Below are 23190 nucleotides of genomic sequence, written 5' to 3' on the forward strand. Positions count from 1 at the left end.
GGATAGCACTGAACCAAGTATAGTGATCGGTGTGAGGGGCTTTCTTTCCTTCCGAAGCTCTTACAGAAATACCACCACTCTCCGCCAGTCGCAGGTGGTTCACTGGCAGTCGTGGCTGTGGGAATTAAGGCCCAGGAAATTTGATGTGCAGTGAAAGGAGAGTGAGACCCTAGTTGCTGAAGTGCTTGGGGAAGGCCACTGGAGGAGCTGCTCCTAGAACTCCACCCTCAAGATAAGCAGCCCGGAAACAATGGGAGCACAGGCACCTGAGTTTGCAGAGCAGCCTCTGGCTGGACAGGGAGGGTCTCCGTTTATTGGGAGACTGCTAGGAGCCGGCAGTTTCCCCAGGGAGTCTGCTGTAAGGGGTACTAACTTCATCTCCTGTTTTTTTTCCCCAAACGATAAGACAAAGTTTATTTAGAAAGTTACAGACATAGTAGAAGTGAGCCAGTTGGGCTGCGGAGGCTCAGAAAACAAGTTACAGAGGCAGGAGGAGGGCCTGTTGGTGCCGCTGGTGCCCAGGAGAGAGAAAGGCGAAGCTAATGCACTTGGTGGGAAGATGAGGGGGAGGGGAAACCACAGGTGTGCTCCCCAGAGGGAGAGGGCCAACTGTATCCCATTTCAACAAAAGAGGAAAGGGCAGGTCAGAGTAGCAGAGTGGACCCAGGCTAGTGAGGAGGGGGAGCTTCCAATTGCTGTCTGGCCTCAAAGTCTGGGCCCTTCCCACCACAGCACTCTGCCTGCCTGTGCAGCAGAGCCTTGGGAAATAAGCTTGCACAGACACTCAGGCTTCCTGCCGCCTTGGAGGACGGAGGCAGGAAGAGCCTGGCCTGACCCTGGGTGAGGCACCGTCCCTGCCAGGGTTCAGTCTCCTCGTAAGAAACAAGTTTAGACCAAGCTGGTCTCTGGGTTTCCTTCCTGATGCACCATCGGCTGCTCAGGGACCTCCACACTGGTCTTCTGACCACCCACCTTGTCTGTTCTCTGGGGCCGACCTCCAGGTCCTGACAGAATAAATAGTAGACTACTTTAGTCTCGTCTCCGTCCCCCGGCCTGGGGTCTGAAAGCTAGCTTGGCAAGGCAGAGGCATCTGGGCCCCAGTGCATTTGGGTGACACTTGTGGATTGTGGATAATTCTGTCAAAATCCTGCAGGGGAAAGACCTGTCAGGCCAGCTCAGCCAGCACCCCAGCCCCGGCACACCCCAGCTGCTGAGGTAACCCGGCAGAAAGCAGTGGGGTTTCAGAGTGGTGGTGGCCTGTGAGTGTGAAAGTGTGCATGACATGGGGTGGTGTATGTTTGCTGTTCTGAGTCAGTGACTGAGACATCCTGGCGTGCTGCCTGGAGGAGGTGGCTGGGTGATCCTCCCATTCCTTCACTACACCCAGGAGAGTGGGACGCCCCCAGAGCCAGCTCCTTCTGCCCACCCCAACCTGAGCTCACGTTTTCCAGAACCTTCAGGGTCAGGGTTCTCACTCCTCCCTTCTGCTGACCCCATCTCTCCCTCTATGAGGAATTCAGGGCTGTTGTTGCTGGGAGGATGTTGCATCATAGGACCCAACCCTTTCATTTTGGAGGTGAGGAAACCGTCCCAAAGAAGGGCAAGGACCAGTCCAGGTTGCACAGCGAGTCCGTGCTGGTGCTGGTACTGGAATTCTTTCCCCCTGAATTCCTACCGCCCATTTCTCTGGGGGAGGTTCAGTCCCAGGTTTCCCCATCGGACTGAGCCCCACCTCTCTCTGCTTTGCTGTTGGAGACCTGGGTTGAGTTCTTGCTCTGTCACTGTTTTCCCTGAGAATCAGTCGTTTCTCCCTGTGCAGGGCTGGACGTGGGGACACAGGAGAGTCAGCCCTGGTCCCTGCCCTCACATGAGCTCACTGTCTAATGGATCCTGCTAGACCTCATCACTCCCTGCCCGCGGGGCCACAGGCACACTTTATCAAGCTCTCTGAACCCCGTTCGTCTCGTGAGCAAAATGGAGCTGTGCCTGTGATGAAACGTGGCGAACCGTGGTGTATTGTGAGGAACTGTGGACTCTGCTCTTTACTGGGGCCTCACCGAAGGTGCCAGGCCCCAGTGTTCAGAGTGGTCTGCCCCTTGGGAGGCCTCCTCAAGTCCGACAGCCCCCTTATCCCAGATGACGGTGACCCGGTGGCTGTGGTTGGACTGGAATGGGCAGAGGTCCTTCCCCACTGATCTTTGCCCATCTGAAAGAACCGAGACAAAATCCAGTGTCCCTTATCACACCTCTGTTCCAAAAAGCCAGCTGGGAGTTGGAAACAAGACAGGTTTGAGTTGGCTCTGGGAGGCCTCTGGGCATGAGGACCAAAGCCACACTGGGCTTTCGCAGGCCAGGACATTGAGTCTCAACCTGGCCTTTGCTCCTGCCTGCCGGTGACCTTGTCCAGGCTCCTCTTCTGACATCAGGGCTGACGCTCTGCGGAGAGTCATGTTTGACCCTCCTGCCTCACCCCCTGTTCCCAGCCTCTTGCCAATGGTTGTGTAATGATCTTTAGCTGTACCCACTACCCACAGCTGCCTCTCCCTTATTGGTGACGTTCTTTGCTCTTTGCCAACAGAGCAGCTCCACGGGCCCAGAGAGCATCCCTCCTCCCAGCAGAGGCGGGCCGCCTGTGTTAACAGCACCCACCAGGTCTGCTGGCCTTCCCCAGCAGTGTCGGGTCTAGGAAGGGTTTTTGGAGAGGAGACTACGAAAGACTCTGAGCTTTGAGTCCTCTGTTGTCCATCTGCCTCATTTCATGACAGGCCCACTGAGGCCCAGAGCAGGGGGCTGCCCCAAGTTTGCAAAGCAAGTCAGTGTCCGGGCCGGAACAGAAACCAACGCTGTTTGCTTTAGGACCCAGGTTCTCACTCCTGTGTCTCTGCCACCGGGCCCTGCTGTGTGAGCTCAGCAAGTCTCTGCTCTGCTTCTGAGTTTCCCTCTATGTGGTGCCAGGGTGGCACACGCCTATCTGAGCACCTTCCCTGTCCTGAGAGGCAGAGTGTGAGCAGTGACTTGCCAGGAATGTGTCCCAGGCTCACATGAGCCAGTAGGCCTGGCCCGGCCACCCCCTTGGACTGAGACTTCATTCTGGGAAACAGGGGACACAAGAGCAGGCATGTCAACAGAGCCTTTATTGGAGGTGTTCTTCCTCCTCCCTCCAGGATGGACACCCTGTCCAGCCCTGAGGGGAGAAGAGTGTGGGACAAAGACAGGTCACATCCGTGTCCGACGTCTGCATGCTTCTCGGCTCCGCACCGACACCAAGGGCCATTAGTCTGCACCATGCGCCAAAGCACCTCATTTAACCAAATGTCCCACCAGACAGAGGCTTGGGGGAGGGGAGAAATGATTTAAAGAGCCAGCAGGGCTTCCACTGGGTGACACATCGACAACCCAGGCCCTGGGGAAAGCGCAGCTGGGTGGCCTTACGAGAAGTGGAAAGCTTTTCCCCGGGCCCCCAGGAAAGCAGCAGCTCTTTGCTCTGGGCCTCGGAGTCCACCTCGTAATGGAAAGAAGGGCCCAGAGCAGGGCTCCTCCAGCGCATTCTGTGCTTTGGGCTCCCTGGCCCAGCTACTCGCTCAGGATCAAGTTTCCAGCCTGGTACTGGCTGCTTGAGCTCTTACCTCAGTGCCTGTCTTTTCCGTGGAAACTGGCACAGGCGCTTTTCCCTTCTAGTTTTGCTGAGCGTTAACATGGTGGGCAGCGCTGCTCTTCAGGAGGCAAAGTCTCAGAACGAACACCTTGCCGAGCTCAACAAGCTGGGGTCCCGTGGGCCCCTCCCACTGCCCCCACCCCATGAAACACAGATTAAGCTGCTGCTGCTCCCCATGTAAGTAGCTGTCAGCTAAGAGTTGGCTGCGTTTTGGAGCAGCTTTAATCTGTCCGCCAAAGACAAAGTGGGAGAAAGAGGAAAAGTACCTCCAGCAACAGAGTGGAGCTCCGCCCGGCTCTCTCACCCTTACACATTCCGGCAGTTACAGAGCTGCCCCTGCTCCCACCCCTCCGGCCCCCACTGGATTGGAGTTTCCCGAGGCCGTCCCCCGCCACCCCTGACCCCCAACCAAGCACAGTGTCGTTCCCTCAGCCAGGGGGCTCCCACATCTGGGCTCACGGAGAACTTGGGCTCTTCATGTTCTGCCGATGGCCAGCGGCTCTGGCACCAGTGCGTGGAAGTGGTTCAAACTCCGCAGGTGGCTGCACCAACATCTCCTCTTTAGAGAGTCAGGGAAGCCCACGGGACCAAAATATTCACATCCCTGGACCTAGGCACTGTATTCCTAGAAGTTTGTCTCAAGAAAACAATCAGTTATGTGGATAAAACAAAGTATTTATGGAGGCATTATTTCTGAGGGAAATTTTGGAAGCTTTTTGAAGGTCTGGCAGTTGGGACTTGATTATAGTCCCATTACATGTAGCGTAGCTGTGTGAGAGAATAATACAGCCGTGAGAAGACATTGCTGAGGAATTTGATAAGGAAAAATAGATCGGATATGTTAATGCTTGGAAGGAAATTATATAAAAATGGTATCAGCCGTGTGACCTCAATTTTGTGTGTGTATATTCGAGTAGAAAAAGGACTCAGCACATCAGAGGGGTTTAGCTGGGTGACGGTATGTTAGGTGCTTTTGACTTCCTTATCTTTTTTTTCTTTTTTAAAAATTTTCTGTATTTTGAAAATTCTCTGTGATTATTCATTATTTTTCTAATCAGAAAAATGTGGTGTTTTTCTGAACAAAATACCGGTACTCTCCAGCCCCCTCAGCACCCTCGCTCCATCCTGTGTGTTGTGATGCTGGGCAGGTGCCTCTCGGGGCTTAGCATTTAGGGAAAGAAACTGCACCAGCCACCCACCCTCTAACCCTAACACCAGGACAGGGGTGAGCTCTGAGGAAGCCAATCATTTTTTAGAGCGTCTCAGGACAGCTTAGTTGAAAGTACCATAGGTCAGCTCCCCAGCTACTCTCTCCCCGCACCCCCTATGGCTGGCACAAGGGCTGTTGCTTGCCCTTGTCCTTCCTATATCAGAGCCTGAGCTGAACCTGGCTGCCTGGAAGGAAGTTTCCATTCCAGCTAGTTGCACTGTCCCTTCTCTGGCCAGACTAAGGGACTTGGACTCTATCCCAATGGGAACTAGAGAGTTACAGGGATGGCACTGGGTTTTAGAATAGTGTGGCTGCAGTGGGGAGGATGGGCCCAGAGAAGGGGAAGATAGGAGGCTGGCAGAGTGCAAATAAGAGGACCTGGTATGTTTGGTTGGAGAAATAAGGGGGTCAAGGGAACAAGTTTCCCACCCCCTTCCCAGGGACTCGCAGTCCAAATGGCAGCTAGTGCGCACGTGGCACTGCGGCCCCAGTGATGAAAGTCTGAGGTCAGGTGTGGAGAGTTGCTCCAGCCTTGAGGCCCAGAGTCCCAGGGGCTATGGCGAACCCAGCCTCTCCGCCTTCTGGGTGCACCCCAGACCCCTCTCCTGGCCAGTTTCTTCTCACCTGAGGGTTTTCCCTGCAGCTGGTGAAGACTCACAACCTGCTGACCAGCAGGAACTACATCCTGGGATACCACCCCCATGGCATCATGGGCCTAGGTGCCTTCTGCAACTTCAGCACAGAGGCCACGGAAGTGAGCAAGAAGTTCCCTGGCATAAGGCCCTACCTGGCCACGTTGGCCGGCAACTTCCGGATGCCAGTGCTGAGGGAGTACCTGATGTCTGGAGGTGAGAACCCATCTCTGCTTATTCTTACTGGGCTCCACTACCAAGGCCTGAACCTCCCCATTGAGCAAGGTGACAGATTCGTCTGGAAGCCAGTACCCCACACTGGTCCTGCACTGAGAGGTGTAGCCTGCCGCAGGCGCAGGGGGTCAGAGTTGAGCAGGAGAGCTTTCAGGATTCACCTTGGATAACATCTTCCCTAGGAAGCCTTCTCTGGCCCCTTTTCTGGGTGCCCCAGCCCCTGTGCTGCCCTCTGAACAACCTGATTGTTGTCTATGGCTGTGTCATCATCCCTTGGCCTGTGACCCCCAGCAGCCTGATTCATGGGGCTTCCCAGCATGTGGCACCAGCCTGGCAGAGTCAAGACCTCCGGCAGTATTTGCCAAATGATTAAGTTACCCAAACAGCCTTGTGTCATTATCCCCATTTTTCAGAGAAGTAAGCCGAGGCTCAGAAAGAGGACAGCTTACGTAGGGCCACACAACTTCTAAGTGGCTGGGTTAGTCTGGGGCCCAAGTGCAGGGCTCTCTCTGTTTCCTCGGGGCTGTGCGGAGTAGGCAGTGCATGCAGGGGCCGCCCTGACTGTGTGTCCCCTCCACCCCCAGGCATCTGCCCTGTGAACCGGGACACCATAGACTACTTGCTGTCAAAGAATGGGACTGGCAACGCCATCATCATCGTCGTGGGGGGCGCGGCCGAGTCCCTGAGCTCCAGGCCGGGCAAGAATGCCGTCACCCTGCGCAGCCGCAAGGGCTTTGTGAAACTGGCGCTGCGACACGGGTAGGTGCCCCACCCCCCCGCATGCACACACGTGCGCACACACACGATCTCCCGAAGCCTTGCCTGGAGGCAGGGCCCAGACCCCAGAAGCCATAGAAGAGAGTCCACCATCCTGTGTGGGGCAGGGGAGGTCGGAAAGCCAAGTTTGGCCAAGTGTAGTCTTGGTGTCTGATTGGGACAAAGGTGTGGCCTCTGCGCCCTGAGCCCTCACAGGTGGGTTGAGAGGCCAGGCTCATATGCAGGACAATGACCTGGGGCCAAAAATATGGCATGCTGGTAGGAGAGCTAGAGACCAGAAATGAGGCTGGCATGGCTGGAAACCTCAGGGAAGGCTTCCTGGAGGGCTGATACTAAGGACAGGCGGGGAAGAGCTGGGCAGCTTGGATTTCCTAGAAAACCAGAGGCACGTTCTGTGCAGCCACCTGTTCAGCATATTCCAAATGACAAAGCGCATTCACTTCTAAGTCCCCTTTGATTCCCAGCAGTCCTGCAGGTGCCAACATCCCCGTTTTCCACTGGAGAAAACCGAGTGGGGCTACGTGGCCCAGTAGGGGTCACATTGTAAAAGGAAGACCAAGCTCTTTGGACTCCAGGTCCAGTGTTTTCTTCCCATATCTGGACTCCGGGTCACCCCCGGAGGACAGCCTTGGGGTGACAGACCTCCAGCAATGATATACTGGAGTGGGAGAGGCTGCAGCCTGCAGTCACACACAAGTTAGGGATGGCAGTAGCCATGTAGGTCCCGCCCAGCCCTCCTCTCTTCCCCCTCAGAACCTCATCTCAGGCTTCAGAAGAGGCTGCTCTTCAGGGCCCAGCCCTGTGCCAGGCACTGGGGACACAGTCAGACTCTGTTCCTGCATTCAGGGTAGGAGGAAGTGGGGAGGGACAGACAGCGACAACACAGCGCGCTGGAGGCTGTGTCTCGGAGCCGAGAGAGGCCTAGGTTGGACGTGGTGCGGGGCGAACTCCCCAGCAGAGGCAGGCCCTGCAGGATGAGAGAGAGCAGGCGTTCTGGAGCAGGGGGCCTTCCCTTGCCTAGTGGTCCCAGAGCCCCGCTATTCTCCCCAGTCACTAACAGGGGGCAGAGGGCCCATCCAAACCTGGCAGTGAGGGGACACAAGGTTTGGGGTCTGCCGGGTGATTCTGCCACAGCCCTGGGGGAGGGGAGCTTGGCTGGGGCCCAGGACCTCTAGGGCTGACAGGAGGAAGTAAAGCCAGCAATTGGGGTGTGACAGACCTTGGCCTCTTCCTTCCAGAGCCGACCTGGTCCCCACTTACTCCTTTGGAGAGAATGAGGTCTACAAGCAGGTGATCTTTGAGGAGGGCTCCTGGGGCCACTGGGTCCAGAAGAAGTTCCAGAAGTACATTGGCTTCGCCCCATGCATCTTCCATGGCCGAGGCCTCTTCTCCTCTGACACCTGGGGGTTGGTGCCCTACTCCAAGCCCATTACTACTGTCGGTGAGCCTCCCTACCTGAAGACCCTGAACTTGGGGTGCCACAGCTAGTTAGTGGTGGAGTTAGGATTCAAATCCAGGCCACCTGGCTCTGATTCCATGCTGTAAACCACGAGGACGTGTTGGGTGCTGCCATATGGGAATTGGTGGTGAAGGGGTGGGTTGGTTAATGAATGGGGTGTGCAGTTTTATCGCTGTGAGCCAAGCTGTGCTGGGTAAGAAAACAAGACCCAGCAGTTCTGTGTTTGCAGAGCCCAGGAGTCTATCAGGAAAGCTCCTGTTACAGCAAAGGTCAATAGGGGGTGTGAGTAGAATGTGTGGGGATGCTCTAGAGGGTCATAGTGGACCCCAGGGAGGAGGTGACTCTTACACTGTTAGCTAGATAGGAATTACCCAGCAAAAAGGGGTGGAGGGGGGATAGAGTTTTTGTCTGAAGCAATGGCCTTGGTGAAGTTCCTACTACAGCAAGACTAGATTTTTGAGGAACAGGAAGAAAAAAATCAACGTGACTAATGCATAGTTCTGTGAAAAGTGTAGCAAAAACTGGCTGCACTTGGCCCTCAGCTATGTTGTTTTGGGTTTATTTGGGACCATTTAGAGGATTCCAAAGAATTATCTCTTGTAAGTGCGTGTGTGTGTGTTAATGGTTCACAAGCTAGAGACCACACAGGAGCAAGTGGGCCACAAGCCATGGACTTCAGGGGCCAAAGCTCATATAGATCCTTTGAATTTCAGAGCCACGTGTTCTGTTTTGTACTTTTCAGAAGGAACGACTTCCTGTATCTTAGGTCACATGACCCAGAGTCACCCTGGACTCCCCTTACACATGAATCCCATACCAGGTTCAGGCCCGGGGACAGGGGCAGGGTCCTGTGGGCGTTGTGGAAGGATTAGCTCTTCACCTTAAGAATGGAAGGCTGCTTGAGGGTTTGGTGGAGGGAAGGTTCAGATTTGCATTTCAAAGTGATCCTTGGGGCTGCTGGATAGAGAATGGATTAGGAAGGGCAACAATGGAAGCCCTAAAACAGGTCCAGAGGCTTTTGTGGTAGCTGGTGGCTGGAATCAAGAGAATGGCCGTGGAGGGGGGAGGGGAACTTGGGAGAAATTTCAGAAATGTCTTTGACAGGCCTCGGTGGTGGGTTGGGTGTGGAGGTGAAACAGGGTTAGGAAATAAAGCAATGCAGGGAAGTCTGAATGTCAGTCTCCTCCTCCCTCTGCCGCCCTCACCACGCTTCTCAAAGCAAGTCACAATTTTACAGAACCTGTAGCGAAGTCCCCTGAGGAAGGGCCCCCTGGGATAGGTGAGGAAACTGAGGCTCAGAGAGGTGCAGAGACTTGCCCAGGACAGGGCAACAGCAGAGCCCTTCCCTGGTCCCCCAGCTCTCGCAGGAGCTCCCAGCCGAGTGCAGTGGGTGCAGCCAGGTTTCATCCCACTTACTGCTTAGTGGCTCTGTGGCCTTGGGCGGGTCCCTTCCCATGCCACTGGGCCTCAGTCCTATCATCTGTAGAAAGGACAACATGAGGCGGAACATGTTCAGCGCAGTTCCTGGCACACGGTCGGCACCTCGCACAGGGCTGCTGCCGTCCACATCATGGTAAACACCTGGGGAGGGTGGGCCGAGTGGCACTGACTAACCAGAGGCCTCTGCTCCATCCCCGCAGTGGGTGAGCCCATCACCATTCCCAAGCTGGAGCACCCCACCCAGCAGGACATCGACCTGTACCACGCCATGTACATGGAGGCCCTGGTGAAGCTCTTCGACAAGCACAAGACCAACTTCGGCCTCCCGGAGACCGAGGTCCTGGAGGTGAACTGAGCCAGGACTCGGCCAGCGGCCGGGAGGGGCCAGCTGCACCTCACATTCTACCAAGTTCTCGAGTGCTTTTTGTTCTGTAAATTTGGAAGTGTCATGGGTGTCTGTGGGTTATTTAAAAGAAATTATAATAATTTTGTTAAACCATTACAATACTAGGTCTTTCTTAAGAAGGAAAAAGTGACTATTTCAAGCTCTTTCACTTATAGTTGGTCCTGTTTTAGGTGGTGGCTATGACCTCTTGGCCTTTAGGTTTTCTCAACCACCCCCTCTGCTCCCCTCCCTGAAATGACAGAGAAAACTCAGCCCTGGTTGACTGGGGAGGAAGGACAGCCCTTAGAGACTCAGGCCAGTGAGGTTATTTGCGCGTTGCCCCCGGAGGATGAGGAGCAGAAGCCGCTTCGAACACAAACACCTCCACTCCGAGCTACCTTGAGTTGACTGCAGGGCTAGTCCCTCTTGCCAAGGGGAAGCCTCGAAGGGCACAATTGTCGCTTTCTGAAGGAGTGCAGTGATGAGCATCTGGACTGTTGCAGCCTGATTCTCCTTTCTGCCACTTCCCACACCCCCAGTCTTTCACAGCTGAGCCTGGACTGGCCTTCGGAGAGACGCCGGGGGTGGTAATGATCCTGTGCTGGGGAACAGGGCTGTTCCAGATGCTCCATCTCTTGGATTATCCAGCTACCACGTCCTGGTTGGAGTGACTGCTTTTCCTCCGGGGGGCTGATGACGTGGACCCAGCACAGAGCCAGCCTTGGCCTGAATCCTGCACTTCCCGGCAGCCTCGGTTTGCTTAACCTGCACCTCCGAGAGTGAGTGTGAGGAAGGGGGCCCTCTTCCCGTTCACAGAGGAGCCGGGACTTCTGAGCATCAGACTGGTTTCAGGAAAGGAGGCTCCCAAAGCCAAGCCTCACATATATGTGCCTTTTTGAGAGGGTGGGGGGCCAGGGAGGAATCTCAGCCCCTCCTCTATGTGTTCTGTGTTCTCTTGATGGGATCGTTGTACCATGTCAGACTTTTGTATATTCCTAAACAAATAAATAAAAATGAGTGTCCTCTGAGTTCTTGCTCGGGCTACATCTGCATCTTGCCACTGACACTTGGGGAGACTGTGGCCCCAGTCAGGCTACCTCCCAAACCTTCTCCCCCTTGCTCCTTTGGCTGGTGGTGTATTAGTTATCTATCGCTGTGTAACAAATTATTCCAATACTTACTGGCTTCAAACAGCACTGTTCACAACTTCTGAGAGTCTGTGGTCGAGGTCTGGCTGAGCTGGGCCGTCTGCTTTCAGCGTCTCTTACAAGGCTGCAGCCTCGCAAGGCTTGACTGGGGGAGGATCCACGTTGAAGGTCATTCATGTGCTCATCGGCAGGATTCACTTCCTCACTGGCTGGTGGTCAGGGGCCACTCTCAGTTCCTTGCCGTGTGGGCCTTTCCATGGAACATCTCACAGCATGGCAGCTGGCTCATAGGAGAGAAGAAACAAGATGAGCCAGAGAACAGTGTAGACAGAATTCAGTCTTTTATGACCTAATCTTGGAAGCGATCACCTGTCACTTTTGCCATATTCTCTTTGTCAGGTGCAGACCATCAGGTCCAGGTCACACTCAAGAGAAATACAGGTGGGGTGACTACCAGGGGGCAGGGGTCCTTGGAGCCCCTCACAGCCGCTTACCACATGTGCTGAAGGGCTACTGTCCAGCTGTAAGATCCTGGAGAGGCTGAGCTGGAAAGGTCCTTCTGGATCGCTCAAACTGTGTCCCTTGTGCCTGGCCTATTAAACCACAAAGGGGGAGACCTGGCCTGCTGTCCCTGTGGTGCTTTCATACCGCACCTAGGTCTTACAGCTCTCTGTTCTGATTCCATTCAGTTCAATGACTACTAAGCACCTGGGAACCCTTCCCAGCTGAGCCTAAGGGACCTCATTCCAACATTCCCACTGCATAAAGGCCCGTCCTTGCCATTCAGCCACCACAGGGACTGCTCTTCGGTTTCAGAAGCTGTGGGCGGGCTCCAGACAAACGTTGGAAACTGCTGAGGGTACGCAGGGTGGTCAGACCTGTGGCAGACGTGCCCCTACCCAACCTGGGCTGCCTCATTGAACTGGAATCCTGACACCTGAGGTGGGACACAAAAGGTGACTGGAAATTTGCCAGGAAGGAGTTAAAGAAGGGCAGAACGGAAAGTGCGGGTGGAGGAGATAGTGTTGCTGATTTGAACAACTGAGAGGGGGCGGTAGAGAGGTGTGTAGAGGTCTGCAGTGGGGCTTCGCTGGGAAGGGTGGGAGCTGGCTCTTCCAGAGTCTTTTCAGGGCAGGAGGGCAGGGCAGGAGGGCAGGGCAGGGAAAGGCGATGCCTTGAAGGGGCCCATAGAGGCTGAATTCTGTAGCACCACGCGGGCCTCAGGCCACAGAGCTCCGGTCAGAGGGCAGGCACTTCATGAAGGATGGAGGAAAGGCCTGATAGGTGTTAAGTCAGTCCCACTGCAGCCCCAGCCTGAGGCTAACCATAACCCTCAACCTCTGGCTCCAGGCCAAGTCCTAGTCCTAACCTCGGCCACCCCACAAACGTACGTTGTTATTCTCATCAATAATTTTGTGAAGATTGAACAGCTGTGCACTTGGGAAGTCCACCATCTCTGCCTAAGGAAGTAACAATAACCAGGTCCCAAACATGGGAGGGGTCACCTCACCTAGCGCGCGATGTATGTCCAGCAGCAGCCTGTGCACCGCAGAGGCCAGCTTGGCTCTAAGTTATGTGTGGAGAAATCTAGGTAAATGCTATGAACTTTGCCTTGGGTTGGGAGTTGTAATCTTGGGAGAGGGAACTGGAACTTTCTTTTCCAGAAGACCTACCTTTGGACAGGGAAAGTGCAGCTGCCTTCTCAGCCTGAAGGTCAATTCCATGATTCTGCTTGTGGTTCTGAGCTATGGCCACTAGGGGGCAGTAAAGATGGTTCTGAGGTAAATCCCACACAGCTTCCTAAGCTTTCTGTTCACATTTTGACACTTACTCAGTTTGTACCCTGAGCTAGAAGCTAGAGATAATAAAATCACAGGCTCACAGGAGCTCAGAGCCAGACAAGAATTTAACATTTATCTAGAGCAACTCCTCTTCATCTGGGAAACTTGACACAGAAAGGCAAGCGACTTGCCTCTCATCACACAGCAAATCAACATTTACCGCAGGCCTCCTCTTGACAGGGAGTGAGGGGCTTCCACTCTGAAGGTCCCTTGTTCTCAGGTGTTTGTGGTATAATAAGGGGGGCAGTAATGTAAACCACCCGTCTGCCTAAATACTTTTGCCTTTTTAAATATTCCTTACCTAGGTTCCAGATGTCCCTACTAACCACCCTTCAGCAAGACCAACCAGTCTTTTTACTTATTGATTGATTTTTAATTTAATTTAATTTAAATTTTTTTTAAATTATTTATTTATTTTTAGAGAGAGGGGGAGGGAGAGAGAAAGAGAGGGAGAGGAACATCAATGTGTGGTTGCCTCTCACGTGCCCCCTACTGGGCACCTGGCCTGCACCCAGGCATGTGCCCTCACTGGGAATCGAACTGGCGACTCTTTGGTTCATAGGTGGGTACTCAATCCACTGAGCCACATCAGCCAGTGCTAATTTTATTTTTTAATTACAATTTACATTCAATATTATTTTGTATTAGTTTCAGGTATAGAGCATAGTGGTAATACAATCATATACTTACAAAGTGTTTCCCCCAATATTTCCAGTACCCACCTGGCACCATAGTTACCACGATATTATTAACTGTATTCCCTATGCTGCACTTTACACCCCCATGTCTATTCTGTGACTACCAATTAGCACTTCTTAATCCCTTCACCTTTTCTGCCCAGTCCCCCAAGCCCTCACCCCTCTGGCAGCCATCAGTCTGTTTTCTGTATGTATGAGTCTGTTTCCATTTTGTTTGTTTGCTTTGTTCTTTAGACACCACACAGAAGTGAAATAATATATTCACCTTTCTTTTTTGACTTATTTCACTACATCCTCGCGGTTGCAAATAGTTAAGATTTCATTCTTTTTTCTCCAGCCTTTCAGTCTTCATGGACTCTTTCCTCCTCCTCCTTCCTTCCCCCACTGCCTGCTGATGCAACTGTTGAAATTTTTGTCCCAGACCATCCGCTCCTTTCTCATCCCTGATGACACATACTTATGATTGTGGGGTCCAGCCTGTGCCACTGCCATTACCAACTGCATTAGCATGTCACTTAACCTCTCTGAGCCTCAGCTTCCTCATTTGTAGAATGGGAATGACCTATATACCTGAATAAATGAGAGAATATGTATCTCAATATATGATTGATCTATAAATGAGAAGTTTTTGTCCCAGGGCTTGGCCTCCAGTCCCTCAACAGGACGTAGTAGATGTGGTTGTCACCGTCGTCATCACACCCTCATCAGGTCTCCCTGACCTAGTGAACTGAGCTCCCTGTTTCCAGGCTGCTCCCCAGTTCACTGTTCCTGCAGCAAAGGGGCCAGCCTGCCTTCCTTGTTTGACATAGAAGTTTCATTGAGATATAACTCACGTATCATATAGTCCACCCTTTTTAAACAGGTAATTCAGTGGGGTGTGTTATATTTACAAAGTTGTACATCAATTACCCATCTTTCATTCCAGAACAATTTTATTACCCCCAAAGGAAACTGCATGCCCATTAGCAGTTGCTCCTTATTACCCCTGCCCCCTCAGCTCCTCATTTCATATAAATAAAATTACACAATATGTGGACTTTTGTGTCTAGCTTTTTTCACTTAGCATAATGTTTTTGAGGTTCATCTATGGTGTGGCATGGATTGTGAATCAAATGTATCATTGGTTCTTTGAAGCACAGATGTTTTTAAATTTTGATGTAATCAAGTTATCTTGTTTTTTCTTTTTCTTTTTTATAGTATGTGCTTTTGTATCTAAGAAGCCATAGCCTAATCCAAAGTCACAAAGAATTTCTCCTGTGTTTTCTTCTAAATGGTTTCAGAGTTTTCAGCTGTTACATTGGGATCTCTGGACTCTCCTGAGTCAATTGTTGTGCATGGTGGAGGGCCCAACCCTTGTTCTTTTGCATGTGGGTATCCAGTGATCTCGGCACCGCTTGTTAAAAAGGGTATACTTTCTTCATTGGATTGTCTTGGCACTTTATCAAAAACAATTGACCATCAATGTAAGGGTTTTATTTCTGGATTCTCAGTTTTATTCCACTGATTTGCATTTCTATAAAGCACTTATTTACTCCAGTACCACACTTTCCTGGTTAGCTTTGAAATTCATTTAGAAATTGAGAAGAGTGAGTGCTAACTTTATTCTTTTTTGAGATTGTTTTGGTTATTCTGTGTCCCTTGCATTTACATATGAATTTTAGGATCCATTTAATACCTGCAAAAAAAAAAATAGCAGCTGGGATTTTAAGAGGGATTCCATTTGAATCTAAAGATCAACTCGGTGACTATTGTCTTTACGTTTGTTGGGGTTTTCTTTCATTTCTTTCAATGGTGTTTTGTAGTTTTCAATGGACTAGTTTGCACTTCTGTTAATTTTTTTCTAAGCATTTTATTCTTTTTAATGTTATTGTAAATGGAATCGTTTCTTAATTTCATTTTCAGATTGCCATGTTAGTGGATAGAAATACCGTCAGTTTTTGCATATTGATCTTGCATCTTACAAACCTGTGGAACTAGTTTATTCGTTCTAATTGTTTCTTTGTGGGTTACGTAGTGTTTTCTGTATACGAAATCACGTCCTGTGAATAGAAACAGTCCTAATTCTTCCCATCTAGATGACTTTGTTTCTTTTTCTTGCCTAATTGCCCTGGGTTGAACTTCCAGTATGATGTTGAACAGAACAGGTGAGAGCAGACATCCTTGTCTTGTTACTGATCTTAAGTGGGGAAAGCTTTCCGGCTTTCCCCATTCACTGTGTTAGCTGTGGGGGTTTGGTCAACCTTTATTAGGCTGCGGAAGTTTTCATGCATTCTTAGTTCTTTGAACATTCTTACCATGAAATGCTGTTAGATTAGATTTTGTCAGGTACTTTTTCTGCATTTACTGGGATAGTCATGTTTTCTGTTCCTTATTCTATTAATATGGTGTGTTAATTAATGAATTTGTGTATGCTAAACCAACCGTGCATTCTTAGTAAAATCTCGTGCTCTATAATCCTTTTCAGATATTTGGATTGGTTCACTAGTATTTTGTTGTGGATTTTTATGTCTATTTATAATGGGTGAGGGATATTGGTCTGTAGTTTTCTTGTCTTTGTCTGGTTTTGGTATCAGGGTCATGCCATACAGTGATTTGGGAAGTCTTTCCTTATCTTCTTGGAAGAGTTTGTGAGAGATTGGTATTAACAGTTCTTTAAATATTTGGTAGAATTGAACCATGAAGTTAACTGGGCCTAGGCTTTTCTTTGTGAAAAGTTTTTGATTACTAATCAGACTCTACTTGTTATAGGTCTCTTTTGATTTTCTATTTGTTCTTGAATCAGTTTTGTATTTTGTGTGTTTCTAGGAATTTGTCCATTTCAGTTGATAATCTAAGGTTTTGGTACATAGTTCTCCCTTTGGTCCATAGTATTCCCTTATAATCCTCTGTATTTCTGAAATAAAATGTGGTAGTGATGTCCTTGTTTTCAGTCCTGATTTTAGTAATTTGAGGCTTCTTGATCATCTAGCTAAAGATTTGTCAATTTAATTGAATTTTTTAAAGAAATAACTTTGGTTTCATTATTTTTGCCTGTCACTTTAAAAAAAATTGATTTTAGAGAGAGAGAGAGAGGGGTGGGGAGAGATATTTGTTGTTCCACTTATTTATGCATTCACTGGTTGATTCTTGTGTGCGCCCTGACCCGGGATCAAACCTGCAACCTTGACATATTGAAAGACGCTCTAACCAACTGAGCTACCCAGCCTGTTACTTTTCTATTACCTATACCCTTTATTTGTTCTTTAGTCTTTACTATCTCCTTCCTTGCTTTGGGTTTGTTTGGTCTTCCTTCTTTTAAATAATGGAAGTTTAGATTATTAATTTGAGCTTTTTTCTTTTTTAATGTAGGGATTTACATCTAAGAGATCCCCTCCACGAAGTGCTTTAGCTGCGTCCCGTAACGCGCGGTGTGTTGTGTTTTTGTTTCATTCACCTCAAGTTTACTCTAATTTCTCTTCCTTTCTTCATTGGTTACTTAAGAGTATATTACTTAATTTCCACATATTCGCTATTTTACCAAATTTCCTTTTGTCATTTATTTCTAATTTTATTTCATTGTGGTTATAGAACATACTTTGTATGATTTCAGTCTTTTTAATTTATTGGGGCTGCTTTTATGACCTAATATGTGGTCTATCTTAGCGAACGTGCCATGTGCACTTGAGAAGACTGTGTTCTGTTCTTGCTGTTGGACTACTATGTAGATGTAGGCGTCTCTCAGGTCAAGCTGGTTTATAGCGTTGTTCAAGTCTTCTGTTTCCTTGTTGCTTTCTGCATAGTCGTTCTATCCATTATTGAAAGTGTGGTATTGAAGTCTCCAACTATTGTTGTTGAATTGTTTATTTTTTCTTTTCTTTTTAAAAAATATTTATTTATTTTGAGAGAGAGAGAGAGAGAGAGAGGAAAAGATCAGTCTGTTGTTCCACTTATTAACGCATTTGCTGGTTGATTCTTGTATGAGCCCTGACCAAGGGTCAAACCCACGACCTTGGCCTATCAGGACAATGTGGTAGCCAACTGAGCTACCTGGCCAGGGCTACTTTTTCTTTTAAGTTTTGCTTCATATATTTTTGGACTCTGTTATTGTGTGCATATATGTTTATAACTTATATCTTCCTGGTGGAATCACCCTTTTATCATAAAACATCCTTCTTTATCTCTAGTAGTAACTTTTGTCTTAATACCTATTTTGCATGACCTATATTAGTATAGTCACCCCAGCTCTCTTTTGGTTACTAGCTGCATGGAATATCTTCTTCTATCTTTTTCCTTTCAACCTATTTGTGTCTTTGAATATGAAGTATGTCTCTTATGGTGTTGAATTTTGTATAATTCACACTTCTACTTTCTGTCTTCTAATTGAAGTGTTGTCTATTTGCATTTAATATAATTATTGACAAAGTAGAATTGAAATTGGCCATTTTTCTATTTGTTTTCTGTGTCTAATATCTTCTTTTTATTCCTCTCTTCCTCCATTCCTAACTTCTTTTGTGTTAAACATTTATTTTCTAATAAACTATTTTAATTCTTTTTTTGTTTCATTTACAGTATATTTTTAAGTCATTTTCTTAGTGGTTATCCTGGAGATTACAATGAACATCTTAATTTAAAACAGTCTAGTTCAGATTAATACCAGCTTAATTTCTGCCTTCTTCTAGGCAGCCTGGCCTGGGAGGAGAGAGGGACAGGCCACAAACAGGAATAAAGTAGTGGGTTGAGTAGTGAGTGGCCCACGAAATGCTATGCACATGACCCAATCCCTGGAACCTGCAGCTAAGACTTCATTAGGAAAACGGGTCTTGCAGATGTAATTAAGTATTCAAGATGAGGTATCCCGGATTATCTAGGTGGACCCTAAATCCAATGGCAAGTGCCCTTATAAGAGAAAGCGGAGAAGACACATGGAAAGGGGAGCTGGCCATGGGAAGGAGGCAGAGATTAGGGTTACGTAGGCTGCCACAAACCGAGGAACACCCAGAGCCACCAGAAGCTGGTGGAGACAAGGGTGGGTTTCCTCCCAGAGTCCTTGAGGGAGCGAAGCTCCTCCAACACCTTGATCTTGAACTTCTGGCATCCAGAACTGAGAGAGGATACATTTATGTTGTTTTAAACCAGCCATTTTATGGCTTAAAGTAATGCAAACAGTGACCTTCAATATATTCGTATCCTAATAGAGGAGTTGTGCCACTGGATGGCAGAGTCTGGTCTTCTCATCAGCAAAGTTCTTCACGTGTCTTTATACGCTGTGGGCTCCAAGTTTGGAAGGTGTTTTCCCGATACTTCTGAGAGGGTGAAAGAAGTTTCCATTTAATGGGTTATAATGGGATCACTAGGAGGAGAAAAACAGGAATTTCCCTCACCCCTTGGCTTCAACCGCAATTTTTGTAACAAAACCTCTGTTTCATGTGTCTTCCAAACTTCCCTTTTATATTGCTGTTTCTCTTTCTTGTAAACACTTTTCCAAGATATTTTTCACCACTTACTGCTGAGGGAGTTCCAGCTTGTACACTTTCATCTGATATTTTTATCACGCACACACACAATGTTATCAGCTACATTTCTTACTTGGCATTAAATCATACTTGCCCATGTCTAAAAAGTTTCTTTTCACAGTTCTAAAATTCCAAACAACTTCTGAGGACTAATTACTTTTGATGAAAACTGATACAAGTATTTTTCCTATAATTAAACCTGAATGATATATATTTTAAATTTAATGTATAAAGATATAAAATGCCTTCAGAAAATAAATATGACTTCACTGTATACATAAAATTTAAAATATACGTTGTAATACTCTGATTAGTGGCTGTAAAGTGTAGGATTATTAACGTTATTAACGTTGGAGTCAGAATGCGTTCAAATCCCAGCTCAGGACAAACGCGTGACCTTGGGCAACTGGCGGCACTCTTTCTTTTCGTCCTAATTCCGTAGCTGTGTTGTGAGGACACAGAGACCGCGTACCACCATGCCTGGCACATACCAAGCACTCCTTTTATTTAAAAGAGTTCCTCGGTATCTCCTGGACTATCAGGGCCTTGACAGTCGTAAAGACTACGGGCCAGGTGTTCTGTGGAACACCATGTAGTTCTTTTTGTTTTTGCAGGAACATTTTATTAGGTTAACTAACACCATGTAGTTTTGTTGTCTCACCTCTCCTCATGACTGATTCCGATTCTCCACCATTAGCAGAAGTATCACACCAGTAACCATGGCCTCTTTCTTCTCACCACACCCTGGCAGGTGGTGCCTGATTTTGGGTGTCCTGCGGGGGATGTTCACTCCGCTCACTTGATTAAGGTTGTGCTGTAAAGTTGCTCTTTTTCCACACTTGGGGACTATGGAATAATTTTTCTTATAAAACAGTTTATTATTGATTTATATTAATAAAACCTCTTGGATCCCTATTTCATTTAATAGACTATAAGCTGTTCTATCATTATTTATTTTGATCCTCAAGCTGCCCCAGATGATGTCCTAGGGTCATGTACTTTTTGTGGCCCAATCCTGAGACTCAGACATTTCTTCAAAGAATCTTGGTTCCTCTCAGTAGAACCAAGTGTATCTCTTGTAGACAAAGTAGTGCTAGATTTTTCGTGGAAGTTGATATCTAGAAACCAAGATCTGGGTAATTTTAGTCTATCACCACAAGGTTCATTCAAGTTCTCTCTCTTCCTGTATTTGTAATGCCTTTTTTTCTGATAGAGAGAAAACTGGCTCCCATTATCCTGTTAAAAAAAAAATAGAAGACAATGGGGCCAAAATGGAGTCACTCATGCTAAACCCCACACCACCAAACTGAGGCTTAACAATTGCAGTCTCCCCCAGGAACAGAATCTTAAACTAGTCAATTGGGAATCACCTGGTCAGCATTAGTGAGGTAATCTGCCTGATGGACCCCTGTCATCCCCTAAAAGAAAGTGACCTTGCTACAGTCCATCTGCTTTTTGTTAGCATAACTTTCTTGTTCCCACTCCCTTCTGCCTATAAATGTCTTTGATTTTGTACAGCTCCTTGGAGCTCTTTTCTGTCTGCTAGATGGGACGCTATCTGATCCATGAGTCATTGAATAAAGCCAATAAAATCTTTATTTCATTTCATTTGATGGATTGATTGATTTTAAAGAGAAAGATGGGTGGGAGAGAGAGAGAGGTTGAGAAGCATCAATTTGTTGTTCCCCTTATGTATGCGTTTATCAGTTGGTTCTTGTATGTGACGTGACTGGGGATGGTTTATCTGGGTGACTCTCTAACTAATTGAGCTACCAGGCCAGGGCAAAAGCCATAAGATCCTTAAAATTTATTCAGTTGCATTACAAAAAAAATTTTTTTCTATCCTCACTGGAGGATATTTTTTTTCATTGCTTTTAGAGAGTGAGGGAGGGGGAGAGAGAAACTTCGATATGAGAGTTTCATCCTTTGGATTTTTTGTACCTATACTTTGCTGTTGATGGGAGTAAGATTCTCATCCTTTCGGTAAAATTCAGGTTTCTAAATCGTGTATTTTAAGTAACGCAGGAAGTAGTCTGGGGGACAGAGTCCTGGCCCAGGAGAAGAGACCTGAGTTCACAAGTCAATCTGCCACTCAGAACCCTGTGACTTTGGGTAGCTCATTTCCATTTTTGGAGCCTCTTTTTCGGCTGCTGTAAAACTGGGGGAGAATACCTACTGTAAAGGACCCTGTGGGGACTGACCACAGTAATGTACGTGAAATCCTCAGTAGAAGTGAGTTCTCTCTAGCCCTCGCGGAAACCTGGAGGCTCAGGGAAGGAAATCCATTTGCCTAAAATCATCAGCTAATAAGCTGCAGGCCCAGAAAGATCTTATGTTTTCTGCCCAGTGGCTTGGAGCTCCTCCTGTCACACCGCTTTACATCCAGGATGCTTATTCTTCGGAACCCTGTGAAAACATGCCCGCCTGTGTGGGTGAGCAAGGGAGTGAATCAGGCATCCTTTGAGCCCCTTTATTCCCAGGAACTCAGCCATATTCCTTTGTTCCAATTGTCCTCTAACTCAGTGAAGAAAAGTCAATTTATTGTTACCACTTTCACTACCCCTCCGATCCCTGAATCTGCTCTTGACACAGCAGCCAAAGTGGCATTTCCAAAACGTAAATCAGATCACATCGCTCCCTTGCTTAGACCGTTCCAGTAGTTGCCCATGCACCTCAAAGTCACACTCGACTGGGACTGCAACACCTGGGAGGACCTGGCTTCTGCCAGAATCTCCAACTTTGTTCTGGGCCATCGGAGCTGGATTAAAACTTCAGAAACTCTAAGCATTGGAAAGACAATGCTGCTTCTGTCACACGAAATTATAAATAAAAGCAATACTAAACTGTAAAATAAATTGGAGGTCTTTGATTTTATTTTTGAAATGTTTTTTCTTCTTTTCTCTTCCCTTTCCTCTGCACTGGCTGCCTCTCTCTGCTTACTCCTGACCGGCCTTCTCTTTCAGTTCCTGTGGGGCGCCATGCTCCTTCTTCACCATCAGCCTGAATCATACCTCTTGTTCTTACTGGTCTTTGTTGTCCAGTTAACACCTGCTCATCCCTCAGCATCACTGTAAAAGCCTGGCGTTCCCAGAGGAAGCTTTCTCTGGGTGATTCTGACCAAATTAGCTCCCTGGGTTAGATGTGTCTGTATTCGATGTGTGTCTTCCAGCTGGCCCATAAATTCACAAGCTCATATACTCACATTGGCACATTTACGGTCCATGACAGTGTGAAAAACACTGAAATTGAGGAAGGTGCACTGGTTTTGGAGGCACAGAGCCCAGGTCTTTGCCTCAGCCTTGCTACAAACTTTGTGTGACCTTGAGCGAGCTAATTTCCTCTCTTTGGGGCTGTGTCCAGTGTCATCAGGCATTCACTCCCTGGAGCATTCATCCATCCATTCACTGATTGTATTCATTCATTCAGTCAGTCATTTCTCAGTGGTGCTACTAAAGCCTGTCCTCTGGGTCAGGATGCCAGGGAATCAGAACAAAATCAAAAGCGGGAATTCGTGGTGGGGTGCGCAAGACAAATATACAACACTTAGTATATAAAACTAGGCACATGGACAAAATCAAGGGGGAGGGTGGAGGTGGGGGAAGGAGGTGGGTTCAGCTGGGGTGGGGTGGAGGGATGGGGAGAAAAGGCATACAACTGTAATTGAATAACAATAAAAATTTAAAAAAAAACTAGGCACATGGATACATGTACTGAGGAGAGGTCAGGCAGCTGCTGTAGGAGCCCAGAGGAGGTAGCAATTAGCTCAGATCTAGGGTGGCTTTTTTGAAAAAGTGACCTCGAAGGGTTGAGAAAGGAGAAGGAGAAATGCTGCCCAGAGACCTGCTTTTCAGGTTTGTGGGGTGTGTGCAGGCTCTTTGGGGCTGGCCCCTTCATTTTACAGTTTTCACCTGGCTTCCTGCAAGAGTCTTGCCCTTGTCATCCTGCCCTTTCAAAGCTGCCTCTCCAGGGCTGCCTCAGGATCTTTCTAAATGACTTCCTGTTGCCTAAGATTAAGCCCAAGTTCTTTAGCCTGCTAGTAAGGTTCCTCTCACCAGGCCCCGTCCTCTTCTTCCAGCCTCTTTGCCTGTTGCTCCCCACACAACCTTTGTTTCAACCAGGTTAAAGTATACAAACGTCATGGCCCGTGCCTCAGTGCCTTTGCTCATGCAGTTCCTTCTGCCTAGAATAGACTTTCTCCGCTAGAAAGCCTTCTACAGTT

The 23190-nt window shown here is 48.2% G+C and overlaps 1 protein-coding gene across 1 annotated transcript in view; it reads left to right on the forward strand.

Annotated features, from left to right (window-relative positions):
* Positions 1 to 10820, forward strand: part of DGAT2 (diacylglycerol O-acyltransferase 2) — a 32465-nt gene extending 21645 nt beyond the window's left edge. Inside the window, exons 5-8 of the mRNA XM_045182043.3 lie at positions 5509 to 5713; positions 6316 to 6490; positions 7747 to 7949; positions 9608 to 10820. Of these exons, the coding sequence (XP_045037978.2) occupies positions 5509 to 5713; positions 6316 to 6490; positions 7747 to 7949; positions 9608 to 9762 (738 nt within the window). The 3' untranslated portion in view covers positions 9763 to 10820. The remainder of the gene's footprint in view (positions 1 to 5508; positions 5714 to 6315; positions 6491 to 7746; positions 7950 to 9607) is intronic.
* The last annotated feature ends 12370 nt before the right edge of the window (positions 10821 to 23190 follow it).

This window comes from Desmodus rotundus, chromosome 5 (genome assembly GCF_022682495.2).
Source record: "Desmodus rotundus isolate HL8 chromosome 5, HLdesRot8A.1, whole genome shotgun sequence".
Taxonomy (NCBI): Eukaryota; Metazoa; Chordata; class Mammalia; order Chiroptera; family Phyllostomidae; genus Desmodus; species Desmodus rotundus.